The sequence below is a fragment of the Brassica rapa genome, chromosome A03 (genome assembly GCF_000309985.2).
Source record: "Brassica rapa cultivar Chiifu-401-42 chromosome A03, CAAS_Brap_v3.01, whole genome shotgun sequence".
Taxonomy (NCBI): Eukaryota; Viridiplantae; Streptophyta; class Magnoliopsida; order Brassicales; family Brassicaceae; genus Brassica; species Brassica rapa.
This window is the reverse complement of record NC_024797.2, coordinates 36301211-36314315: the sequence shown is the minus strand read 5'-3', so window position 1 is coordinate 36314315 and position 13105 is coordinate 36301211. Positions and strand designations below refer to the sequence as shown.

General features: G+C 35.0%; 2 protein-coding genes across 3 annotated transcripts; both read left to right on the top strand.

Annotated features, from left to right (window-relative positions):
* Window positions 1–5411: 5411 nt before the first annotated feature.
* Window positions 5412–6893, top strand: LOC103848165 (probable transcription factor At1g61730). 2 transcript variants are annotated; one of them, XM_009125126.3, is made up of 2 exons: window positions 5412–6323; window positions 6360–6850. In XM_009125126.3, the coding sequence occupies exons 1-2, from the start codon at window positions 5618–5620 to the stop codon at window positions 6617–6619; spliced, it is 966 nt and encodes a 321-aa protein (XP_009123374.2). In that variant the 5' UTR covers window positions 5412–5617; the 3' UTR covers window positions 6620–6850. The 2 variants fall into 2 exon arrangements, with proteins under 2 accessions (XP_009123374.2, XP_009123373.2); XM_009125125.3 differs by having other exon boundaries at window positions 5430–6893.
* Window positions 6894–8101: 1208 nt separating this feature from the next.
* LOC117132706 lies at window positions 8102–11489 on the top strand. Its single transcript, XM_033287522.1, has 5 exons — window positions 8102–8962; window positions 9073–10031; window positions 10209–10553; window positions 10632–10734; window positions 10815–11489. Exons 1-5 carry the CDS (start codon window positions 8102–8104, stop codon window positions 11487–11489), a joined length of 2943 nt encoding a protein of 980 aa, XP_033143413.1.
* The last annotated feature ends 1616 nt before the right edge of the window (window positions 11490–13105 follow it).

The window sequence follows — 13105 nt, the reverse complement described above, 5'->3', positions numbered from 1 at the left end:
TGAGGATAACAAAGAAACTCATATTGTCAACAAATGGTAATATAAAAATATATAAAGGTCATAAAAATAAAAGCTCAAGTTAAATTATCATATACAATATTTTAAAGTTAGACTAACCCGCAGCAAAAACAAAAATTAATTCTGCATTGGAATGTTAGAAGTTTGAGAGGAAAAAAAATAGATAAATTAAAATGCAAATAATAAATACTCACATGCATTAAAAAATAACAAATATCTCCAAACAATCATTTTTCCTTTATTATGTTATTCATACTGAGTTTTTTGGATTACTAATATGAACACTATTAAAAAAAAAGATGTGTGTACATATTATCTAAAAAATCCTTATTTTACAACTTAAAAATAATGAAAAAATGAAAGAAATAAAATTCACATTGGATTGAAAAACTATGAAATAAAAATACCTTATAAATACAGAAGATATGAAAACAAGACAAATAAAAGTTAATACTCTTTCCGCTTCTAAATAAGTGTGACTTTGACATTTTCACATAAATTAAGAAAGTGGCGGAAATATATGTAAGTTGTTATTAATTATACTTCTCTGACCAATAGTATTTGAGTTAAATAAAAATATTTATAAAATCAATGCAGTATTCAATTAATTTTCAGCTGAAAATAAATATAATTTGTATTAAAATTGTAAAGTGATACTTTTTTGTAACAAGAAAAAAAGTCAAAATGACACTTATTATGAAACAGAAATAGTATCAGTTTTTAAAAATAGAGAAATACCCTAGGATATCACTAAAATTTTGTTTGTCACAAATATAGATTCTAAGGATCAAAATGACTAAAATATTTCATTAAAGAGGTAAATATACATTTATACCTCTAGGGTTAACTAATCCAAACTTTAGGGTTTAGAGTTAAGAGATGGAGATTAGGGATTGAGGTTTAAAATTTTATAAAATAAAAAATAAATATTAAAAATTTGAAAATTAAATTTTAAAAATAGTTTAAAAAATTATTTTCGAATTACAAAAAGACAATTCGAAAAACAAATTTCGAAAAAAAAAATTATAAAAAAGTTTGAATTTGAAGACATATAATCTAAAAAAAATTAATTTTATTTTATTTTTATTTTTATTTTATATATATCTAGGGTATTAAGGTTTTTTTAACTATTAAATGAAATATTTTGGTCATTTTCTTCTTTTTGGTCTAGTTTTGTGACCAAAACTTAAAAATGGTCTATTTAGAAGAATTGCCCTTAAAAATATTGATAGCACATGATCCGCGCGTAGCGCGAAAAAAGGATCTAGTTATTTTAAAATCATGAAACGTTAACCTATAACTTTCTCCTACATGTCAATATGAAATTTTTTGATGGTCATCCAATCACATTCATTCAATTCACTCTGTATTAAACATCAGCAAATTCCTTTTTAATGTCATCAACAATATTCCTTTTTAATGTCTGATCTATCTTCTCACCGCGTACTATTAGAAAACAATCAATATTTCAAAACCTTATAATATAACTAGGCATTGACGCATGCTACACCGGAGAACTACGCCCGAGATTCAAAATAACTGTAAATTGACTATTAAAATATAAGAAATATGCCAATTTGTAATTTTTATATTTATTTATTCACTGTGTTGTCCAATAAATTTGAAATGATTAAAACTCATTATTTTTTGTATTTTCAATATTGGAAATTAGCGGATGGTAAGCAATCTGATATCAAATCACAATACTAAAAAGGACATATAATGAGCAATTAGGCTATCCACATCATCAAATATAATCAACCAATTAGAACATTTCATTTTTTTGGGCTTAAATTTACATTTGGGCTTTATGTGTTTGTGTTTGGGCTTTGTTTTAACTTAACCTAAAAACCTAAATCTAAGAATCCGACCTAAATCTAAGACACGGAGATGACGAGGCTTTTCTCATCCCCCACTTCGTCTTCTCTCCATGAAACCAATTCGAGTCGTTTTCTTCAAGAGTGAAGGTAAAATTTTCTTCAAGAGCTTTTGCTGAGGGTTTCAATCGAATCACTTCAACTTTTTTATCTCTTGGGTTTCAATCGAATCACACTCATTGATCTCTGATTCATTAGGAAACTGATTGAGGATATAGATGAGTACGACGGTGACGACCCTCTCTTCCCATGGATAAAGTGAGTTCATTTTTTTTATCTATTCTTGATTATAAAAAGTCTTCTTGATCCTGAGATTTGAGGTTTCTCTCCAGGTGTGTTAAATGGGTGCAAGAGGCGTTTCCTCCGGGTGGAGAGTGCTCGGGTCTGTTGGTGATATACGAAACAGTGCGTGAGAAGTTCTGGCACTCGGACCGGTACAAGGATGATCTTCGTTACCTCAAAGTCTGGTTCAAAATGTAATGTTTTTTTTAGCTCTTCCTTGAATGTGATCTTCTTTTGTATTGGAAGTGTAGTTTACTAAAGGGAAGTGGTTTATATCCTTTTGAAGGCGGAACATCTTATATTAGATGTTTTATTTTTATTTTTTTTAAATAATGATGATTTACTTTAGTACGGTTTGTCATATGTACTCCTACGATCACCTTCCATGGTGGTAATCTCTGAATCAGAAGTTTAAACTCTTTGGTGAGAGTGGTGCTAAGGGATGTGAGAGGTTAATACAAATCCCAATATTCTGTAATCGTTTTTTCCTCTTTATAAAATATCTCACACACACTTTTATTTTTCAACACAAATTCTTACTCTCAGGTTATTGTGAGTGGAAAGCTCTGTCCTCAAAAGGTGCCAAGTCCATGAAATTCAAGGTTAGTTACATGGTTTCCTCCGGTCAACCAACCAAGGAGTACTTTCCTCTCTGCAGTAAAACATGTTCTTTTATACAGGTGAGAGTTTCTTCTTTCGAGTTCCTCATTTTTTCTTAATGGTTAAGTACAAGAAATTGTCTAAAGCGATTGTGGTTAAGCCCATAAATGTGCAGGGTTTGCTAGGACCCATGACACCATTACACGATGTTGTGATCATCCATGTTCCCAAGGGAAAATATGTTAACTCCGCACCTGCTTAGGTTGTTACTTTGGCTCCTCTTCTACTGGAAGTTCCCCTCACAGCCGTAGAGTACCCTGAGATGATCTCAGTCGTCTAGAAGAGATGGCATCAGGAAAGCCTCATGTTCTTCCAAAAAGCAACCTTTCTAATGGAGAGAACTTATTCTATATATTGGATTCAATGTATGTCACTCTCTTTCTCCACTCTTTGATTTTATAAAGTTACTTTTAGTCATTTTCGTTCCGTTTCTAGCTTTAAATCAACTCCTTATGTACTCATCGTTAGGTGTATGTTTTCATGAATAAGTCTGTTGTCCACTAAAATTGGGTTAGTTTCTTAGAAACTGGTGGATGCTTTTTAGGGAACTATCATTTTTGTAGGCCTATTGTGTTCAGGGCATATTTACCAAGTCTGTTACGGTAAAGAGCATTAACAGAAGAGGGTTCATCACAACATCCATGAGGTAAAAGAATAACTACACAATCCCAAGCAAGGATCAACACTAAATTAAATCGGGAACTCAGGTGGTGTTCTAACTCAGGTGGGAATTTACAGTTTCGAAAAGCCATACCAAGCATGATGAGGGTAAAGAAGAGTTCTAATGGATGGGCGAATCTGATGGTGAGGGCAACTGAGTTGAGCATTCCAGCAAATCGGAAAACTCTTCGCTTGGTATCTCTTTTTGTCATCCACGTTAAGGCGCAAAGCAAGTGGAAAGAGTCACAAAAGTTGCTCAAAACCAGGAGATTAAAAAGTCACAATTGGTGATTAGAGTTTATCTCTTTTTCTTTTTTACAGTTCTGATCTGTGGGATCATTATGATTCACCCTGTTGGGCTGAGGGAGAAGCTATCTTCAAACATGTTATTTTTTATCTATGAAATTTTGCCATTATAGAGAGAGAGCGTGAGACCTTTATGCATATTGTCATCACTCTTGAGATATATATGTTGTTGAGAATATTGTTTGAATTCCTTTAGGTTATGGTGGGTTCAAAACATGATGGTTAAGATTATATAGTTAGGATTTCAATCAAATTTTCATTTTTGAAAAAGTTGAAATTTTTTTATAACATTTTAAAAAGAAATTCAATGTTAATTTCTATGCAACATATTTTATATATATCAAATAATATAATATAACTAATATAAATGTAAAATTTCAAAATGTTAGTTAATGTATATACATTGCAATGAAATATATTTTTATTTTAATGAAATATATCTTTAAAAAGATTTTTTTTAAAGAGTTTCTTTTGTAAATTGATAAAAAAATTATTGTAGTTGTTGATTTTATACATATAAGAATATTATTTAATATTGTTGTCTCAATATTCAACTTATACATGTGCATTAATATAAATTTAGACATATTTTCTCTTCTTCTTATACAGCTCTTCTGGTAATCACTATGATTATACTAAGGAAACTACTTGACTCCACCTCCTATAAATTTTAAACTACGACAATACATGTATCTTTAACATCCCCGCGCTTGCGCGGGGTTCCGCCCCTAGTTTAATTAAACTTTGTTTATGCTTTACATACTTTTATCTTATTTATTTAGGTTTTCATATTAAAAACTTGTTAGAATTTACAACTCATTTAAAACTTAGTTATGTTTTTAGAGTCATTGAGTTCATGTTTCTCTGGCATCAGTTTTCAAAGGTAGTATAAAAGTAGAATCCGGCTCTTTACATTTTCTATGGTGATGAATGTTTTCTTAGTATTTAGATTTTAGTCTTTTAGTTTTTAGATTTAGATTTTTAGATTTTTGGTTTTTGATTTTTGATTTTGGAAAATATTTTGGTTTGATAGAGTACCAACGTTATTTTATTAGGTTGACCAAAGGAACCAAATTTTTTAGCTAAATCGTTGCGTAGAAAAAGATTAAAAATATTGTTTTGGTCAATTTGCAACATGATTAAGTAAAATGAAATTGCTAAACATAGTTTTTGATTGAAACCGATTGTTTAAACAGACTACTATATTTTTTAATAAAACCAAACTATTTTATACACTCTCCGTTTTAGTTTAGTTGTTGTTGTAGAATAAAATTTTCGTTTCAAAATAAATGTTATTTTATAATTTTAATGCAAAATATATTGATTTTATATTCTAAACTATTTTTCTATTGATTGAAATGTGTTTACGTGTATTGCTAATAATGTTTTTATTTAGTAAATATATAAAATTACATATTTTCTTAATCTGAGTGATTAAAAATAAAGCGATAATTAAAATGAAACAGATGGAATAATAATGAATGAATTGAGTAAAATAGCAAAACAATAAATATATTGTTGGTCTCCAAACCAGTTCATGAGAATACATTACAAATAAAATAAGACGGAAACCAAATAAAACCAAAGAACAAAGTTTTTTTTTGTATAAAAGACCACCACCCAAAGTTTGCTTTAAATCATATAAATGGCCCATCAATCTGTAAATTAAAAAAAACAGTACCTCATCTCAAACGCCTGATCCTTCTGTTTTCTTTCTTCCTTCTTATTCATAAAATTTCACTTCTAGTTTTATATATTTTTATCAATATTATATCTTTTGATGGGACAGTGCAACTATATATTTTTATATATCTATGAATACCGTAAGCTTTCCTCGGAATCTCCGAATGACGAAGAAGAAGCTCACCCCTTTGGAAGATCCACCGACGGCATCTTCAACCGACGACGATCAAGTCGAGGCCTTGTCCGGAGACGATGAAAAAGAACAGATCTCCGACGATTCTTCCTCTGACCATCTCATGAATCCAGTCGCCATCCCGTCCGCGAAGAGATCCAAATCTGAGAAGCCGATCGCCGTCACCAAACCCAAGGCGGTGAAGAAGCGGCCGATCGAAACGACCTCCGCCAGTGCAAAACGGGCCAGAATTGCAGAGGAGGCGAAGAAACCGTCGTCGTTTCAGAGGCTGTGGAGCGAGGAAGATGAGGTCTCTTTGCTTCAAGGTATGATCGATTTCAAAGCTGATTCGGGGAAGAATCCGTACGAAGACATGGATAGGTTTTACGAACTCGCCAGCAAGTCGATTAGCTTCGAGGCTAGTAAGATCCAGTTCGTGGATAAGATTAGGTCTTTGAAGAGGAAGTATATGGGGAAAGCCAAGCACGGTGCTGAGTCCTTGACTAAAGCTCATGATATTGACTGTTTGAAATTGGCCACGTGTATTTGGGGATTGCCTCTCGATTCGAGTGCGAAGAAGCTTGGTAAAGAAGAAGAACAAGTTGTGGCTCCTGAATCTGCTAATGGTGACAAAGTAGAAGAAGATAGGGAGGTCTTGGTTAGTGGTGACAATGGAGGAGAAGATAGGCGAGTGTTGGCTGGTGGCGAAAAGGATAATGAAGTGTTGATTAATGGAGGAGGAGCAGATGACTGGTTTGAAGACTCGTTTCTTGTAGGATCTATTGCAGGTTTAGGTGTGAGTGAACAGTTTGTGAAACAGAAATGGAGCATGGTGACAGTGGAGACGAAGAAGAGGATGGAAGACAAGTGGAAGTTGTTGCAGGCCAAAGAAATGGAACTGGTGCTGCACAAGACTCACTTTATGCGTGAGATAGGCTCTGTCATTGCTGAAGCATCTTAAGAAGAAGATGAAGCTATTAGGTATATAATGGTTTATCGGTTAGAACAGAAACGGACCAGGGTTGCTATGTCTCTTTTGTTGTGTAATTTAGGACTTCCGTTGTCTTCCTACTTAAGTTTCTGGTTTGCTAGTTGATCTTGTGAACTCTTTTTTTGGATTGTTGCTTGCTTATGTACACGTAAGTAAGTTCTGCCAAATTGGGGTAATTAGCTACAAGACTTTCTTTTGTAAGACATGTTAGCCAACATTAAGATCTCGAGGTCTGTCTTAAACAGATTTTACAGGCCTTTGATTCTCTTTAAAAAAAACCTTTAGCCAGGTGAAAAAAAAAATATCTATCAATACCGAAATTACATTCAGTTCCTTTTTTAAACTCACTATGTAACTTTTATTTTATATATATGTGGAAACAATAATTATATATCTCTTTTGTATCATAAAAATTAATATGTTTATTTATTGTAATAGTAGATGTTGTTGCATCTACTTGCTAATCATGTACTTATTATACTATAAAAAACTTCATAAAATATAATTATTTTGATTTTGATTTTGATATTAGTCACATTAATATGCGACGTTTTACATGATTGAGATTATGTGCGTTTAAAATCATTATAACATGTTTGTAAATATATTTTGTCAGTAAAACCACATAGATTGAAGATCTTTATTTTTTGAAAAATATTCGTGATATATCTCTTAATTTATGTAGTTTTATATAAAAACATTTCATTTAATAAATGTAAGTAAAATAATAAATAGAATTGGTGTTAAAAAAAATAGAGAAAATGACAAGACTAATACAAAAAAGTGAGGTAATGACTATACTAATACAAATCTTTTGAAAATGACTAGAGTGTTTTTAGAACCCTAGTAAATTACTGTTTAAGCCCTTTTTTTTTTTTACTTGTGATTAATTTTAATTTTAAAATCCACATCAGAAGTAATGATACCACGTCACCTAACACAAAGGAAAATCAAACGACGATCATTAACTTCTCCGAGACTGTTCTCCCACTAAACCCTAACTGTTTTCGAAATCGTGTTCACTACAACTCTTCTCGGCAAAGCGGCTTCTTTGAAATAATCTCCGTAATCTTCTTCTCTAGTCTCCGTAAGCGTTTTCTCTGAAATCGTGTGTCCGTAAGCTTCTTCTTCAGATTGGTTGTCTCCTCAAATCTCTGTAATCGTATTCTCTGGTATATTTCGAGGCTTTGCTTTGATTTTTTCGAGTATTTGAGTGAGTATAATTAATGCTGTGAGTTAGATATATGTTTTGTCTGAGTTTGAGTTAGTATTCGTTACGGCTGATTTAGGATCCTTAACGACTGATTTATAGAAGGTAATTGAGACTGATTTAGTATTCTTTGTGACTGATTTATTTATGTAATGATGGCTGAGTTATGTTTTGTGGCTTGTTTATTTTATGTCTTTCTTCTGATTTATCATTGATATGTTATATATGTCTTTTTTGATCAGATGGATGTTTCCGAAGATCTAGCAAGGGATTACCCTCCAAGACTTTACCCTGAAGGGGCTTCTATTTTTGAAAACAAAAGCATTAATACGAATAGCCATTTTTCTGAGATCCCTCGACTTAGACAAGCAATTGGAATAGATGTGTGGGATAATCTGAAGACGTATCCTGTTGGATTGATTGCTAAACTGGCTGAGAGCAAATTGGTGTGGTCTGGTAAGACCGTACATTATCTACTTTGTAGACAGCTGCGAGTCTATAAGAAGGAGATTTGGTCTCTCGTTGTTGATCAACCTCTCAGGTTTAGCTTAATAGGATTTGGTGAGATCACGGGTTTAAACACAAATCCACTGCCAGAAGAAAGTTTTGAACCTGATCAAGAGAATTACAAAACGTTGTGGGAGTTGTTGAAAGTGCCGCTTGGGTACGGACCCAAGTTTGATGAACTTATAGAAGCTTTAACGGAGTGTCCATTCTGGAGTGCTGATCAGCGGAAATGGTATGGGCTGTTGTTTCTTCAAGCCATTGGACTTTATGGCTTGCATCATAATTGTAGAATACCCTTTGAAAGTGCAAAAAGAGTAATCGATGATGACGCCCTGAGGACTTATCCTTGGGGTCGGACTGCCTATGAATTTCTTGTTGATTTTATCAAGTTGTTGCATCCACAAGGAGGGTCGTACACCCTTAGCGGCTTCAAGGACGTGTTATTGGTTTGGGCGTATGAATCTGTCACAGTGTTCAGAGAGCTTTATGGTAGAAAAGTGAATCCAGACGAAATTTCGCTTTTGCGATGGGGTGGAAGTCGTACTCGTGCAAGTCTTGCTACTACAATAGCTAAGGAGATGAATGATCATGGAACGGTAAGGTTTAAATCAGACATATGAATCCTGTAATGTAATGTCTGAGTTATTGGATTATTTTATGGTTGAGTTGTTAATTTTAATGACTGATTTATGTTTTTGTGTTGTAGGTGCGTGTGAGGAAAATGGTGATGAATGAGGGTCTAGAAGAGCTGTTTCCTCAGTGGAAGGATGAAGCAGATGACCCACAACTTGATAACCTAATTAAAGATATACATACAGATAGGTTTGTTAGAGATTTTTATGTGCAATCGAATGAGAAGAACAATAAAACGAAGGCTGGAGTTTCGTCAAAGGCTGAGCCACCCTCAAAGAAGCAGAAGAAAGGTAAGAAACAGAAGGAGGTGAAAATCAATGAGGGTGAAACTGCTGTTGTAGAGGAAAAGGAGAGTGCAAAGGAGAAGGGTCGTAGCGAAGCGGTTCTGCTGAACATAGTTGCTCATCTCGAGAATTTGGACCGAAAATTTGACTCGAGATTAACAGAATACGACACCAAGTTTGGATCTTTTTCCCGAGGCCTTTTGGATACCATTGGAGATACAGTGAAAACTACAGTTGAAGAGCGTCTGAGAGTTTTGGGGGTGTCCAATAGTAGTCAACCTGAAGGTCAAAACGTGATGGTCTCAGAAGACAACCAACAGCCGAAGTCCAATAGTGGTCAACCTGATGGTCAAAACGTGATGGTCTCAGAAGACAACCGACAGCCGGACTCCAATAGTGGTCAACCTGCATCTAAGACCCCTATTGATAAACAGTCCGAAGACAGCCAACCGCAAAAGACCCCTGATAAAGGCCAATCAGAGAAGAATCTGGCAGATGATATTGCTAAAGCTGATGCAAAAGGTATGGGAGCAAAGCTGAATTCGAAGGTTGTCAGGGATAAGGCTGCTGGGGTGAAAAAGAACTTGGATTCGGCGTTTGGTAATGCCGATGCAACAATTGCTGATTTGGTCTCTGATTCTCGTCGTAAGGAACCACCATTCGGAAGCGGTTGCAGGGGCTTAGGGAAAAGAAATAACTTAGCGGCTGATTTGGAGAGGAATGAAGCTGAGTTAAAGAAGAAGCAGAAGCAAGAAGAAGCTGAGTTAAAGAAGAAGCAGAAGCAAGAAGAAGCTGAGTTGAAGAGGAAGAAGAAGCAAGAAGAGGCTGAGTTAAAGAAGAAAAAGAAGCAAGAAGAGGCTGATTTAAAGAAGAAGAAGAAGCAAGAAGAGGCTGACTTAAAGAAGGATATTCCTGCTTCAAAAAGGACTCGCAGTGGTACAATAAGAATAACCATTCCGACTAAGCAAATTAAGGCGGAAACAGACGAACTGTGGCCAGACGAACTGTTGCCGGAGTCTGATGTGGAGGAAGATGAAAGGAAAAGGTGTGGAAGAATAAAGGAGTATCGGCTGAAAGCTGTTCAATTATATCCAGATGAGTCTCAAATGAGTGCGGAATTTGGTCCTTCTGTACCATTTCCCCACATCGGAGACAATGTAACGACGTGCATGAGAAAAGGTTTAGAACCTTCACCTGCAATATATGATCCCCTAGGACCTGTTGATCCGGTTAAAAGGGATAATCTTTTGCAACACCTAAAACCACACGAGTAAGGACTTTTGCACCATTTCGTTGATTTTAGCTAATAAAAAGATTTTGCAGAGACTGAGTTGTGTTAAATTATCAGGGAAATTCCACATGGAGAAGCTCACGAGGATATTGAGTTCTACAGAATCCTCATCACTCCAAGACCTTGGCCCATCAAAGAATATGGATGGCTGGTTCAAAATGTAAGTATGCAGCTGAGTTATATTTACTTTACGGCTAAGTTATAAGTATGGTACAACTGAGTTATATATTATCTGTGCAGCATATTGCTGCGTATATTAGAGTCCTCATTCAAAGGTCCAAACAAGATCCCAGCCCATTCTGGTCCAAGCGCGTTGCCTTTATAGACTCTTGGTTCCTTCAATCATGGGTTCACGATTATAAGGAGTTCGAAGCCAAACCGGAAATGGTCAAATTCAAAGGAAGTGGTTATGAGGGGTTAGCAAACGGTTTGATCCCCACCTACATTCAGACAAAGTTGCGGTGGTTTACATATGTAGATCACTTGTACGGAGTGCTTAATACTGGCGGCAATCATTGGGTGGGTTTTCACGTGGATCTGCATAAAGAGAAGGTTGATTGCTATGATTCAATCGTTGGAGAGCAAACACTCGAAAGTGAGCTGAGAATGCTAAATTTCTTTAGGCCGCTTACTGGTATGATCCCTGCGATTCTGAATGCCCTTATTCCTGATGATATCCGAGTCCCTACCAAGAAAAAGTTTGTATTCAGACGAAGAACAAAACGTATTGTTCCACAAAACAACCTGAGAGGCGATTGTGGAGTGTATGCATTGAAGTTCGTTGAGTGTCTAGCGCTTGGTGTAGCTTTTGATGGGATATCGGATGAAAATATTCAAGGTCTGAGAATGAAGATGGCAGCAGATGTCTTCGATGAAGGAAATTGTAGTTTGGTAAGGTCGTTTGGCGATGAATGAAGATGAGTTTTGTATGACTTATGGCTAGATATTTTGTACTTGACTTAAAGTTATGATTTGTTTATCGTAACTCAGCCACCTTGTTTAAATTACGCAGCCGTTACGTTAGATATAGCTCAGACAAACCTCAAACCATACCCCAAAATAGGAAAATATTTAATAAGTCAGCCGATTCGTCTTCATAAAAGAGCCGTTAAGGTAGATATAGCTCAGCCAAACCTCAAACCATACCCTAAGATAGGAAAATATTTAATAAGTCAGCCGATTCGTCTTCATAAAGCAGCCGTTAAGGTAGATAAAAGTCAGCTATACCTCAATTAAAATAATTGATATGTTTATACTTCAAAATGTTATAACATTCCCTAATAAGTGAATATATAATCAACCGAATGTCTCTTATTTATTGAATTAACGAGTTTAGAATCGATCATTATCTTGAGGTATATGTTGTCTTACAATTACTTAAAACCTTACATGCAGATATAGAGTGTGATCATAATACAACTCTCCTAAACTATATACAATGCATTTTAAGACTAAATTTATTTTATTTGTTATATTTATCACACCGTTATTCCAAATCCTAAACATAAATCCCTAAATAAACAAACCTAAACTCTAAATACTAAACCTTAAACCCTAAATCCCAAATATTAAATCAGCCGTAATAGGCTATATAACTCGGATGCCACGTTTGTTAAATGTTGTCGTTTGGGGGGAAATAAGATAAATGAATTTTGAGAAATTTCAATTCCCCCCGTTTCACGTTCTATGTTTCTCTATATATAGTGCCCTCTCTAATACCCTTTCTTACGCCTTTATCTCTCTAGAAAAAACCTAAACAATATCTCTCTATCCCCATCAAAAGCCATGCCGATTGTTCCTGGAAATTCAGAGAGGTTAGAGAACAGTGTTTTTGCGATACTAAGCTCTGCAAATCGTGAAAACCTCCCTGTTCTATACCCTGGTCCGTGTGACATGCTTGACACAACCAGCCCTACATGGTTTAAATTTTTAATTGATCTCTCCCTGGTCATCCCGACAATTCTTGCAGAAGGATGGGTTCATGCATGGCCGACATACTGCGACATTCCCGATCATTTTAAAGAACGCTGGTTTCTTCAACTCGCTGTAAGGCCCGACATTTGTTCATATATATTAATATATACCATCGGTCTGTAATCTTTGTATTTTTTTTGTTTGCCGTAGCGGACAAACACATGGGATCGAAGGTATCATTTGACAGTTTGGCGTAATTTTAATCTTGTGGCCAGAAGTCTATTTCGTTGTCAGATGCGCCATTTGAGGTGGACTTGGTCGGAAGGAGGCGAGAAGCCAACTTGGATGCTAACCAGCGTTTGGCTTGATCTCTGCCACATGTTTGAAGAGTTTGGTCCAGATAATTTTGGTTCCTGAAAGTCTTTTCGTGTATGTATTTTGAACTTCATTATTTAAGTCATAACTTGTTTCAATGATTCAGCCGCAACTAGTTTGAATGTAATCTCGGCCACACATTTTATATAATTCAGCCATAACTTGTTTCAATAACTCAGCCGTAATTGTATTTTGAAACGCATTATTTCTGTTTGTGAATGTTATCTCGGCCACATATCTAA

Excerpts from the sequence above, each read along its gene's own strand:
- LOC103848165 (XM_009125125.3), top strand. The coding sequence starts at position 5,618 with ATGAATACCGTAAGCTTTCCTCGGAATCTCCGAATGACGAAGAAGAAG.
- LOC117132706 (XM_033287522.1), top strand. The coding sequence starts at position 8,102 with ATGGATGTTTCCGAAGATCTAGCAAGGGATTACCCTCCAAGACTTTAC. Across the intron at positions 10,032-10,208 it reads GAGTTAAAGAAGAAGCAGAA|GACTCGCAGTGGTACAATAA; the intron begins GCAAGAAGAAGC and ends TGCTTCAAAAAG. Across the intron at positions 10,735-10,814 it reads ATGGATGGCTGGTTCAAAAT|CATATTGCTGCGTATATTAG; the intron begins GTAAGTATGCAG and ends TTATCTGTGCAG.